The sequence below is a fragment of the Bubalus kerabau genome, chromosome 16 (assembly GCF_029407905.1).
Source record: "Bubalus kerabau isolate K-KA32 ecotype Philippines breed swamp buffalo chromosome 16, PCC_UOA_SB_1v2, whole genome shotgun sequence".
Lineage (NCBI taxonomy): Eukaryota > Metazoa > Chordata > Mammalia > Artiodactyla > Bovidae > Bubalus > Bubalus kerabau.
Genome location: NC_073639.1, coordinates 36,465,056 through 36,478,566, shown reverse-complemented (window position 1 = coordinate 36,478,566; position 13,511 = coordinate 36,465,056). Strand labels below are relative to the sequence as shown.

The 13,511-nt window shown below is 38.4% G+C and overlaps 1 protein-coding gene across 1 annotated transcript in view; it reads left to right on the top strand.

Annotated features, from left to right (window-relative positions):
* The window catches only part of FAT4 (FAT atypical cadherin 4), a 178,600-nt gene that overhangs the window by 122,444 nt on the left and 42,645 nt on the right, over window positions 1-13,511 (top strand). Inside the window, exons 7-8 of the mRNA XM_055549364.1 lie at window positions 3,901-4,081; window positions 11,577-11,827. Coding sequence (XP_055405339.1) covers window positions 3,901-4,081; window positions 11,577-11,827 — 432 coding nt within the window. The remainder of the gene's footprint in view (window positions 1-3,900; window positions 4,082-11,576; window positions 11,828-13,511) is intronic.

The window sequence follows — 13,511 nt, the reverse complement described above, 5'->3', positions numbered from 1 at the left end:
CCAAATTAAGACTTAAATTGAAAGTAGGGAAAACCACTAGACCATTCAGGTATGACCTAAATCAAATTCCTTATGCTTATACAGTGGAAGTGAGAAATAGATTTAAGGGACTAGATCTGATAGATAGATTGCCTGATGAACTATGGACAGAGGTTCGTGACATTGTACAGGAGACAGGGATCAAGACCATCCCCATGGAAAAGAAAGGCAAAAAAGCAAAATGACTGTCTGGGGAGGCCTTACAAATAGCTGTGAAAAGAAGAGAAGTGAAAAGAAAAGGAGAAAAGGAAAGATATAAGCATCTGAATGCAAAGTTCCAAAGAATAGCAAGGAGAGATAAGAAAGCCTTCCTCTGTGATCAATGCAAAGAAATAGAGGAAAACAACAGAATGGGAAAGACTAGAGATCTCTTCAAGAAAATTAGAGATACCAAGGGGACGTTTCATTCTAAGATGGGCTCGATAAAGGACAGAAATGGTATGGACCTAACAGAAGCAGAAGATATTAAGAAGAGGTGACAAGAATACACAGAAGAACTGTACAAAAAAGATCTTCACGACACAGATAATCATGATGGTGTGATGACTCACTTAGAGCCAGACATCCTGGAATGTGAAGTCAAGTGGGCCTTAGAAAGCATCACTATGAACAAAGCTAGTGGAGGTGATGGAATTCCAGTGGAGCTATTTCAAATCTTGAAAGATGATGCTGTGAAAGTGCTGCACTCAATATGCCAGTAAATTTGGAAAACTCAGCAGTGGCCACAGGACTGGAAAAGGTCAGTTTTCATTCCAATCCCAAAGAAAGGCAACGCCAAAGAATGCTCAAACTACCGCACAGTTGCACTCATCTCACAGGCTAGTAAAGTAATGCTCAAAATTCTCCAAGCCAGGCTTCAGCAATACGTGAACTGTGAACTTCCAGATGTTCAAGCTGGTTTTAGAAAAGGCAGAGGAACCAGAGATCAAATTGCCAACATCCACTGGATCATGGAAAAAGCAAGAGAGTTCCAGCAAAACATCTATTTCTGCTTTATTGACTATGCCAAAACCTTTGACTGTGTGGATCACAATAAACTGTGGAAAATTCTGAAAGAGATGGGAATACCAGACCACCTGACCTACCTCTTGAGACACCTACATGCAGGTCAGGAAACAGTTAGAACTGGACATGGAACAACAGACTGGTTCCAAATAGGAAAAGGAGTATGTCAAGGCTGTATATTGTCACCCTGCTTATTTAACTTATATGCAGAGTACATCATGAGAAACACTGGGCTGGAAGAAACACAAGCTGGAATCAAGATAGCTGGGAGAAATATCAATAACCTCAGATATGCAGATGACACCACCCTAAAGGCAGAAAGTGAAGAGGAACTCAAAAGCCTCTTGATGAAAGTGAAAGTGGAGAGTGAAAAAGTTGGCTTAAAACTCAACAGTCAGAAAACTAAGATCATGGGATCCTGTCCCATCACTTCATGGGAAATAGATGGAGTAACGGTGGAAACAGTGTCAGACTTTATTTTTGGGGGCTCCAAAATCACTGCAGATGGTGATTGTAGCCATGAAATTAAAAGACGCTTACTCCTTGGAAGGAAAGTTATGACCAACCTAGATAGCATATTGAAAAGCAGAGACATTACTTTGCCAACAAAGGTCCATCTAGTCAAGGCTATGGTTTTTCCTGTGGTCATGTATGGATGTGAGAGTTGGACTGTGAAGAAGGCTGAGTGCTGAAGAATTGATGCTTTTGAACTGTGGTGTTGGAGAAGACTCTCTTGAGAGTCCCTTGGACTGCAAGGAGATCCAACCAGTCCATTCTAAAGGAGATCAGTCCTGGGTGTTCATTGGAAGGACTGATGCTAAAGCTGAAACTCCAAAACTTTGGCCACCTCATGCAAAGATTTGACTCATTGGAAAAGACTCTGATGTTGGGAGGGATTGGGGGCAGGAGGAGAAGGGGACAACAGAGGATGAGATGGCTGGATAGCATCACTGATCGGATGAACATGAGTCTGGGTGAACTCCGGGAATTGGTGATGGACAGGGAGGCCTGGCGTGCTGCAGTTCATGGGGTCGGAAAGAGTTGGACATGACTGAGCGACTGAACTGAACTGAACTGAACTGATGCAGAAAAGGCAAAGAGTGAGAACTAGTTTTCTTCAATATAAAATCCAACAACTAAAAGGCAAGATATCTGCAGAAATTAATTTTAAAATATGTTAATATAAATGGAATTCTTGACATAAATTGTCCCACTAAGAAGGCAACAGAGATCAGCTTGAGGCGTAAATTTAATTGAATAGATTTCCGGGAGATACCATGCCTTGTCATAGTGCCCAGTTCAAGTGGTCATACAAATTTTTCATCTAACGTAGAATTTGAACTTCCTTGCATAGAGCACAAAAACCACTGCATTCCATAATTTTCTAGTCTATTGATTTTTGGTTCCCATACATTGGAACATAAAATTGACCCTGGTGGCTCAGACGGTAAAGCATCTGTCTACAATGCGGGAGCCCTGGGTTCAATCCATGGGTCAGGAAGTTCCCCTGGAGAAGGAAATGGCAATCCACTCCAGTACTATTGCCTGGAAAATCCCATGGACAGAGGAGCCTGATAGGCTGCAGTCCATGGGGTCGCAAAGAGTCGGACATGACTGAGCAACTTCACTTTCATTTTCACTTTCATGCCATCAGTAATGACAATCTAAGAACACAGGAAAAAGTCTGAATAGCAATAAGGACATATTAGCAAATCATAAGAATATTATTACAAAAAATAATATTGGAAGATCATGAATCTCAACACCATTCCAATATATTAGGGAAATATTCATAAACATTTTACAGAGAAGTGAAAGAATGGCTTTATTTACAAATATATGATACCAAAAGTGAGTAGAATTAAAGCTTCATTTAATGGGAAATAATTTTATGGGAAGAAAAGTTGTATCTTAAAGTTGAGCGTATCCAGGGCCTTATTTTATTTTAGATAAATATAGGTAAGCAGACCTTCATTATTTCTATTTTGGTATATTAAAGTTTGAAAAATGATTCTGAAAAACAATTAAAAGCAGATGGTTTGCCATTTACCTTTGAGATAACCCACAGAATCAACTAAATATGACATCTGACCTTCACGACACAAGAGTCTTCTAACCCTGTGTAGTATAGACAGTGTACTCCAGGGTTCTGTTAAATGCTGCATTTTCACTATATCCTGATAATGGCACTGGAACAGGGAATACAAATGGATTGTTTCATATTTACCTTAAACATTAAATAAATGCAACAGAAATGATTTCAAGTCATCTCATTGACATACTATTTCCAGCAAATGAAAGGTCAGAGTGCTTTCTTTTTTAAAATTTTCTGCAAAGAAATATAAGTTAGTACAGAAAAGGGGATTTAAAGTCTTCAAAACTCAGTTAATTTTTTTTTTTTTTAAGGATAGAATTGATAGTCACATCTAGGAATACAGTTTTTAATTCTGCTTTGTCAGCTGGCCAGCTATTCCAGATCCAGAGGGATGCTCCAAATCGGGCTTGAGTTATTTTACTATAATTTTAGAGAAACCAGTAGTGCCTCTTTTGTGGCATTTAAATGATATTGTTGTGTTCTACATTGCTGAGTGAGTACCTTTAAAATAGACTAGGAGGTTGACATATTCTTTTGTGCAGTATCACTAGAAAAGAGTTGAAATACTAGTCCGTAAATAAAAATATTTTTCTTATAACAAAACTAAAAAATACTCAATCACCTGTCTATGTATTCACAAATATTGCCTTGGGGTGTTTTCTATATTCTCTTTAGTAGTTCTGTCTACAACCCATTGTTAATCTTGCTATATTATTTTTGTGATTTATGAACATTAAGACTTGGTTTTCTTTTCCCTCTAGGATTCCCTGCCCTGACTGGAACTGGAACAATCAATGTCATAGTGGATGACGTCAATGACAATGTCCCCACTTTTGCCAGTAAAATGTATTTCACGACAATTCCTGAAGACGCACCAACTGGGACAGATGTTATATTGGTAAATGCCTCAGATATTGATGCTTCAACCAATGCGGTTATCAGGTCAGTGCCTTTTCCTTTGTAACTTTTGATTACTTTTCTCATTAAACATTAGTCTTTGAATGAAATGCATATAATGCTTCATTTCATTGGAAATGTCATATATTAACACCTAACCCTACTGTGATTGAAAGTAAGTGAAAGTTTTAGTTGCTCAGTCATCTTCAACTCTTTGTGATCCCATAGACTGTAGCCCACCAGGCTCCTCTGTCCACGGAATTCTTCCAGCAAGAATACTGGAGAGAGTAGCCATTCTCTTCTCCAGGGGATCTTCTTGACCCAGGGATTGAACCCAGGTCTCCTACATTGCAGGCAGATTCTTTACTGTCTAAGCCACCAGGAATTATTGCTAAATAACCAACTGTGCCTAAAATGAGGATTAAAACAATAATGATCTTATTGTTCTAAAATTTTATCTTATTGATTTTATTTATATTCTTATTGCATTTCATTCTTTTGGTAATTTAGGAATTAGGACGCAGCTCAGGGGGAGGAGACTTTCATGCTCCATGTGGTTGACTAGTATTACTTAGTGATATTTGCCTGGTGACTGTCTGGAGGACCCAAGATGGCTTCACTCACATGCATGGTGCCTTGGCAGGGATGGCTGGAACATCAGGCTCCATTGAGCCCCTTCTCTGCTCTTGTGGTCTCAGGGCTTTTAAATGTGATTCTTCAGCAGAGTAGTTGGACTTCTTTATATGGTAGAAAACCCTCTGGGTTCCAAGGACCTCAGGTGAAAGCTGCTAACGTTCTTAAAAGCCAGGCCTTGAAGTGGCAGTGCATCACTTCTGGAATACTTTGCTTGTCATCAGCCATGCCCAGCCCAGAGTCCCTGGGCTAAAACCTATGTGTGAAAACTCTTCAAATAACTATTGCTTCATATAGTCAGATATAATACAAAAGGATGCTATTTTTATTTTGCAAAAATTATCATATTCACTCTTAAATTAGGACAGTTCAGTTCAGTTCAGTCGCTCAGTCATGTCCAACTGTTTGCAACCCCATGGACTGCAGCACGCCATTCCTCCCTGTCCATCACCAACACCCGGAGTTTACTCAACCTCATATCCATTGAGTCAGTGATGTCATCCAACCATCTCATCCTCTGTCGTCCCTTTCTCCTCCCACCTTCAATCTTTCCCAGCATAAGGGGCTTTCCAAATGAGTCAGTTCTTTGCATCAGGTGGCCAAAGTATTGGAGTTTCAGCTTTAGCACAACATATCAGAAGCTCCTAACCCTTTCTGTTCCTTATCTTGGCATTCTGCTTCCTTTTACTGATACTGTCTCACTTTCTTTGTCTTCCTGTCCTGATGGCTAACAGTCATCTTTTCCACCTCTATATTCCTTTTCTGTGTATTGCTCCTGCCAAGATCCTCATTCAGTCCATAATTATATCATGCCCAGATTAACGTAATAAAAATCAGCTTACTTTTCTGACTCTGATTTATAATCCTTCCAATCTATATACCATACTTTTCTGTATAAGGGCTTCCTATGTGGTGCTAGTGTTGAAGAACTGCTTGCCAATGCAGGAAATTTATGAGACTCGGGTTCGATTCCCTGGAGATTCCCTGGAGGAGGAAATGGCAACCCACTCCAGTATTCTTCCCTGGAGAATCCCATGGAGAGAGGAGTCTGGTGGGCTATGGTCCATAGGGTCGCAAAGAGTCAGAACGGACTGAAGCGACTTAGCACGCATGCATCCTGTATGATTTTGAAGCCCTTATGACATCCCAGGTACTTTGTTAAGTTCTGAGGAGTTAAGCACTTCAGTTCTCATAAGGAGAAATCTTTAATATAGAAGGTAATTTTGCTGTATTACAATTATAGTACCTTGTAACAAGCATAGTTTAAACACAGCATGTGTGGAATCAATAGTCAGTGAAACCTGAGGAAATAAGTAGAAGCGATGATTTTTGGAAAGACAGAGGAATAGTTTATGAACAAATAAAGGATGAAAGACATTCTAGGCAAAGACAGAAACAGGTACAAAGGTAAAGCTATACAAAAACATAGCATCAGAAAAATAAAGCTATTCAGTGTGGTTGGTGTGGGTTAGGAATGAGCCGTGTATACCCAATGAGAAGATTCACATTTTTTTTTTTTTTGCATCTAGTTGGAGAAACCACTGAAATGTGTTAAGGTGGCCAGTTACATCACTAGTTTACATTTTATGATAATTCCTCTCAACTTTGTAGGAAGCAGTTTGGGTGAAGCAGAGTCAGTCAGTGAATGAAAGAACAACGGCAATAATATGAACCCCTTTGCTCTGTATTTCAGCTTTAACAGTGAAACTCCCCCATCCTCAAAAGCTTTGAACTTCCAGTTTGCCTAGGGCATAAGGCCTAGTCTGCATATTCCAGCCACTCCTTGAATGGCCCCAGCATCTCTCCAAGCTTATTCTGCACAAATCTTCAACGTATAGCCAGACTTTCAGCCTCACTGGATCACTTTCTGCTTCTGGGGAAAGGATTTGTGCTTTCCCAAGCATTCTGGCTTTGTTCAAGTCCTTCTCTATCCTAGAGCAGGGTTCTCCAAACACAACCTGCAGGCCAGATTCCAGCCAGAGACTGCTTTTGTAAACAAAGTGTTACTGGAACATAGCCACGCCTATTCATGTGTGCATTGTCTATGACTAATTTTGCATTACAAGGGCAAGCTGAATGCTGCAAGAGATCTGATGGTGTAAAGAGCTGAAAATATTTACTTATATTACTAATATTTACTAAAATATTTACTAATTTAAAATAGTTACTGATCTTTTATAGCAAGTTGTTGACTCCTAGCCTAGAATACCTTCCTTCTCCCTTTTCATTACTATTGTAAGATGTGTGTGTGTTCAGTCACCACCAACTCTTTGTGACCCGATGGGCTGTAGCCCGCCAGGCTTCTCTGTCCATGGGATTTCCCAGGCAAGAATACTGGAATGGGTTGCTATTTCCTACTCCAGGGGATCTTCCTTGACCCAGGGAGTCTCTTGCATCTCCTGCCCTGGCAGGCAGATTCATCACCACTGCACTACCTGAGGAAGCCCTATTGTAAGATGAGTAACCCTTTTAAATGAGTAACCCCTTTAAATCTTAACCTAAATTTACTGTTCTCCAGGAAAGGCTTTTCTAGTCAAAAGCAATCTCTTTGTCTTCTGAATTCCTGAAACAATGCTTCTGAGCAGTTTCAGAGCACATAGCACTTAAATATATGGCCTGGTTTTGCATTTACTTTTTCATGTATCTTTCTTCTATCTAGGATATAAGCTTGAGTTCAGAATTTTTTTACCTACTTAATCCATGTTTCTATCTGTTAGTTCATCTTACCCAAATATAAGGGCTTCCCAGGTGGTGAGAATCTAAAGAACCCGCCTGCCAATGCAGGAGACATAAGAAACGTGGGTTTGATTCCTGGATCAGGAATATCCCCTGGAGGAGGAAATGGCAACCCTCTCCAGTATTCTTGCTTGAAGAATCCCTATGGACAGAGAGCCAGGTGGGCTACAGTCCATAGGGTTGCCAAGAGTTGGACATGACTAAATTAACTTAGCATGCATGCATGCACCCAAATATAAAGATGGATTATAATAGATTAAAAATGATAGTTTATTATAGCTATGTGTGTATACTGTTATAAACATAAACCTAAATTTTGAATTTGTGTCACATACTAATTACAATGCCAGGTGCTTTTCAAAAGAAATTACATTTGACACTCAAAAACTACCAAATGAAAGGAATACATACATGCATAATACTTTATAGATAAAGAAGATTTAGAAAGTTTAAGAAATTTTATGAATTTAAGTACTTGAGTGAGATCAAAATTCATGTCCAAGGGAATTATGTTACAGAGTTCAGTTTCTAAACTATTACTAGATCATCATATTCTAGCAGCCCACAACACAGTTCCTTATGATCGTAGTAAATCTCAGGAAGAGGTTAAAAAAAAGATTCACAAAATCAAATGGGGATAATTCAGCTTTACAAATGCAACAATTGATTGAGATTTTAGATAATTATGATCTGTTTATACCAGTAATTTGAAACAGTAAATTTCTTGAGTCAGAAAATAAATGAAGATCTTTGTGGATTGACATTGAACTCTGTGTGTGTGCTCATTCTCTTCAGTCGTGTCCAACTCTTTGAGACCTCGTATACCGTAGCCCGCCAGGTTTCTCTGTCCACGGGATTTCCCAGGCAAGAATACTGGAGTGGGTTCCCATTTCCTTCTCCAGGGGACCTTCCTGACCCAGGGATCAAAACTCTGTCTCTTACGTTTCCTGCATTGGCAGGCAGGTTCTTTAACACTAGTGCCACACGATAAAGAACTAAATCATTGTAAACCAATCCTACATCAGCACACCTTCACAAGAGTTGCTTTTGGGCTTAGCATGAGCTACAGCATTTCTTGTCTCCCCTGAAGGCTCCCAGGCTGTGTCTCATCTTCCTTCTACTGTAGGATAATGGGAAAAGTGCACGTTGAGGTCATAAAGACAGAAGTTCAAAGTCTTCATCTGCCACTTATAGACTTTATGCATCTTTGTGCAACTATATTAGCCTCCCTTGGACTCAAATTCCTTATCAAGTAAAAATCTAATACAAAACCACACTATTAGGACGGTTCCGAGGCTTAAATGAGGAAATAAATGAAATCCTTGTTGTCTGCTGAGTACACACTAAGAACACAATAAGATGCTACAAAACTGTAAAGAACAGCATGAAAGAAAGAATGAAAGTGTTAGTCATTCAGTAGCCTGCCAGGCTCCTCTGTTCGTGGGGATTCTCCAGGCAAGAATACTGGAGTGGGTAGCCATTCCCTTCTCCAGGGGATCTTCCTGACCTAGGGATCAAACGTGGATCTCTTGTGTTGCAGGCGGTTTCTTTACCATCTGAGCCATTAGAGAAGCATAGGTGTTTAGATTTTAGAAGGTAGCACAAGACTTGATCTAATAAAGTTCATAACCATACAGAAAACTAATTTGGATCAGAGAAACAGTACAGAGATTCATGAAATATGAGAAGTGAACCAAAACTAAAAAAAAAAAAAAAAAAAAAAGAATTAAGTAGGGGAAACCCAGGCATATGATCTTGGCAGTCTGTTCATTTTATATTGTCACATATGCTTCTTTTCTCTCTCTGTCTTGTTTTTTTAACTTACAAGTATAAATTTGATTAAAACTGGTATTATAGATATTGTGAGATAGTAAAGGATATCTAATATTTAGGATGCACTTTTCATACATTTCAGAAACAAAGAAAGTCTAGAAAAAACTAACCACATGTTAACATGGCAATTTAGTCTTTACTTTTTGAAAATAGTAAATATATTAGCTACTTTTAAACAGTCTTATGTGCAATAGCATAAAATAAAGACTAAAGGCTTTATAGTTCAAAGTTCTTTTATGGATTATTGAGTTCAGCATGGGCCAGAACTCTCATCATTTGCCTTTCAACACATTGCTCAATCTAATATAGCATGACGTTCTCATATGCAAGACATCCAAATCAAATTTGCATGCTTTTTGTATCCTTCTTATTTTTATATGTGAATGCTTAAGGGAACAAATATTTGATTGAACCCTGACCTTTGCTGTCATAAAAAAAAGCTTGTGGCATTATGAAGCACTTTTTCTCTCCCTATTAAGTTATCCCAAAATAAACTCACATACTTCTCATAACCCAGGTTTCTACAGACTTTCTCTAAAAGGTAAGACAATGTGATTATTTCATGACTCCTGAATTTCTAACTTCCAAACCTATGATATTTTTATTTTAATATCAGGAATAGGTATTGTCTACTGTGTAAGGGTGTTAATAATCAGTAATAGTACTTTTATGAGGAGTCACTTCTGGTCCAGGAAATACAGTCTTTGTTGTTCTTACTCCGGATCTTGCATGTGAAGTTGCCATAAGATGTTCGAATCTGAGTGATATAAAGTATTTTATCAATTTTGAAATCAGTTCTCAACCAAACTCCCTCTCTATGCTCCATCTATTTAGCTCTCATTTTATAGAACTCTTTTGTTCAACAAAAAAAGAACACATAGCTCCTTAACAGTTCCTGATGTCTCTAAAGAAGGATGAAGGTGCCAAAATGTTTGTTTTAAACAATGAACTTAATAGGAAGAATGTGCACTGGCTGCGATGTAAAGTTTTTCCTGCTGTTTCTATTAGACACTTGCTGTTGCTATGTTTTTATGGACACAAAGCAAACAATAGAAACACCCGTTGGTTCCAACAAGGGCATTTGCTTGTTGGCATGAAGGAGAAGACTTGAAAGATATCCATTTCCTCATTTCCTCACTACCCTCCAACAGAAAACATTCTGGACCACAGCCAACTTCTGAACCTTCAAGCTTAGCTACTTCTTTCCTAGCTGAGCTCTCAGAAATACACACAGATAGCCTTTTCTTTAGAAAGAAGAGAGAAGCTATTCTCAGTGGAAACTCCTGCCCACTAACCAATCTGGTTAGCATCAAAATATCCATGAAGGTGTCATACCACTCCTTACAACAGGAAAGCAAAGCAGCGTGGCCATATGAGGAATAGCAAATGAGAGAATTAGTAACTAGGAATGTGTCTGTATGAATAATCAGTTCTTGAGCTGTTCTGGATAGTCAGTTCAGTTCAGTTCAGTACAGTCGCTCAGTTGTGTCCAACTCTCTGCAACCCCATGAACCGTAGCACACCAGGCCTTCCTGTCCATCACCAACTCCCGGAGTTCACTCACACTCACGTCCATCGAGTCGGTGATGCCATCCAGCCATCTCATCCTCTGTTGTCCCCTTCTCCTCCTGCCCCTAATCCCTCCCAGCATCAGAGTCTTTTCCAATGAGTCAATTCGTCGCATGAGGTAGCCAAAGTATTGGAGTTTCGGCTTTAGCATCAGTCCTTCCAAAGAACACCCAGGACTGATCTCCTTTAGAATGGACTGGTTGGATCTCCTTGCTGTCCAAGGGACTCTCAAGAGTCTTCTCCAAAACCACAGTTCAAAAGCATCAATTCTTCAGCGCTCAGCTTTCTTCACAGTGCAACTCTCAATATGTGTCATATACAGTGTTTGGTCTTTAGAGAACAAGACCTTCCACTGATCTTTTCTGGTATGTTACAGCACACAGCAGATACATACTTTTTAGATGTATTTAACAGATGTTCATCTGTGATCCTGGCCACTGACCACAATATTAGAGCAAGAGCCTGATTTATGCTTTCAGGCTAGTTTATTTAAAATATGATAGTCTTCTGGGTATTTTCTAGGGACCTGCATGATTTAGGAAGCTCACAAACCTTGTGAAGACCTGCTTGAGGTCATAGGACATCTTGCCATAAAGACTGTTAATGTGATGCTCACATAAAATGTGAACTAGCATATTCTTTCACTGTTCTGTGATCTTACTTGTAATGTTTTCCCTGACTTTTCTGCCTTGCTCATTAAAATTCTAGTAAATAGATGTTGCAGCATTAAAACTGGAAGAAATATGCCCATGTCTGTTCTCTGCTTTAGTTATAGGATCATTGGTGGAAATTCTCAGTTCACCATCAACCCATCCACAGGACAAATCATCACCAGTGCATTGCTAGACAGGGAAACAAAAGAGAATTATACTTTAGTGGTTGTTGCTAGCGATGCTGGGTCCCCAGAACCTCTTTCCAGTTCTACCAGTGTGCTCGTCACGGTGACTGATGTCAATGACAACCCACCAAGATTTCAGCATCACCCATATGTCACACACATCCCGTCTCCTACTCCGCCAGGTAACCAAACCGCCTCTGATGTCTCACAGATAAATAAAAACTATGCACTGGGCACTTGCTATAATTACATTTCTGTTTTTTCTGCAGGTATATTTCTGACGTAGCCAAAGTTTGCAAATCCTCTAAAATTAAACTCTTGTTTAAAGCAATTGAAGGAACATTGACTCTTGCAAACTAATTTTTTTTTCTCAGACCAATTGTATTTAAGATTTCATAATTGCCACAGCTTTCCTCTGCTGTTTCTTAATTTTAATTGAATATTGGTAAATATGAAAATAGATTTCACTTTGTAGTCAAGTAGGTTTCTTCCTGAGATGTAATTTGTGTGTGCCCCGATAGGAAGGGCATTATCTATTTTTCATGGCATGTCCTTACATTATACCTGAAACATTATCTTGGAGGTACTAGGCTCTCAACTGTATTCATTCATACAAAATTAATATTTTATCCAATGCTTCATAGACAAATTTTCAAAAGGTTTATTGAAAGAATCCTTCTAGTTAATTACTGCTATAAATATTTTTAACTTAGTTTTAATGGATGAAGTTTTTTCTATTAATATGTGTATGGAGCCAATAATGAACCATGTTGGCATTGACAATATGTATTTATCTTTCAAACCCTCTTTTAAGTTTAGTTTGGGTTTATTTGCTTCGTTGGGAAGAATGTCCTACTCTCCTAGGAACTACACAAATCATCTGCCATTGGTAATTTTTGAAATGGATTTTGAAACTGGAAAATAAATAAATGAAGTTATAATTAATTTAATTTTCTCTCCTTTAAGATATTTTTAATGAGAGGGGAAAAAAAAAAAACAAAACAGATCCACAATTTCGCCTCTAGTGAATTTTGATCTTCTACTCACTTGAGAGGGTCTAGTTGCTACCAGTTGAAAGTATAAAATCCATAAATTTTTGTGCCAACTTTTTATTAAAAGAAAAAGCCAGTATCAAAGTCATGAATCCCTGGAGTGGGCCTTCAGCTGAAATGATGCTAGCAGGCATGGTTCTAGTTATACCCAATGTGTAATGATGCAATATAACATCTCCTATACAAAGTGAATAAGACTTAGGCATTTTCCCCCCTCATTAAACATACTGTAATTTAGCAGAATCACTGGCCTTCTTAAAATTAGACTACTTTTCACTTGTGTCACAAACTCTTCTACAGGGCTAGGAGTGCAGGTTTGGGAAAGTTTTCTGAATAAGTCTATCAAAAGCATATCCTTATGGCAGCTTTTCAGCGTTATCTCCTCTACAGTCTGTTCCTCTTTGGCCTTCATCCCAAGCACTAACTTTTGGAATCCAAATTGAGTCCATTCTTCAATTCTTATTTCTTACTACACTATAATTGTTCATATATATGTATTGTATATACATAATACACAATTGTTGTAGTATAATTGTTGTAGTACACACACATGTATATAAACACACATTCATATGTATACTTTATCTCCATATGAGAATAGCTCACAGATTAAAAAACTTTTCCCATAGAACAGTGGGCACAAGGAATTGACAATTATTTTTTAAGCATATTATTTTTGTTTATATGATTACATAAAATGTAATTCAAAGTATTTTAAGACATAATAGAGCAATTATGTGTTTTTTCTGTTGGGCAAAAACATAGTTCTTTGCAGAACTCATGTATTATTGTGTTTGTTGAAAGGTATGTACAG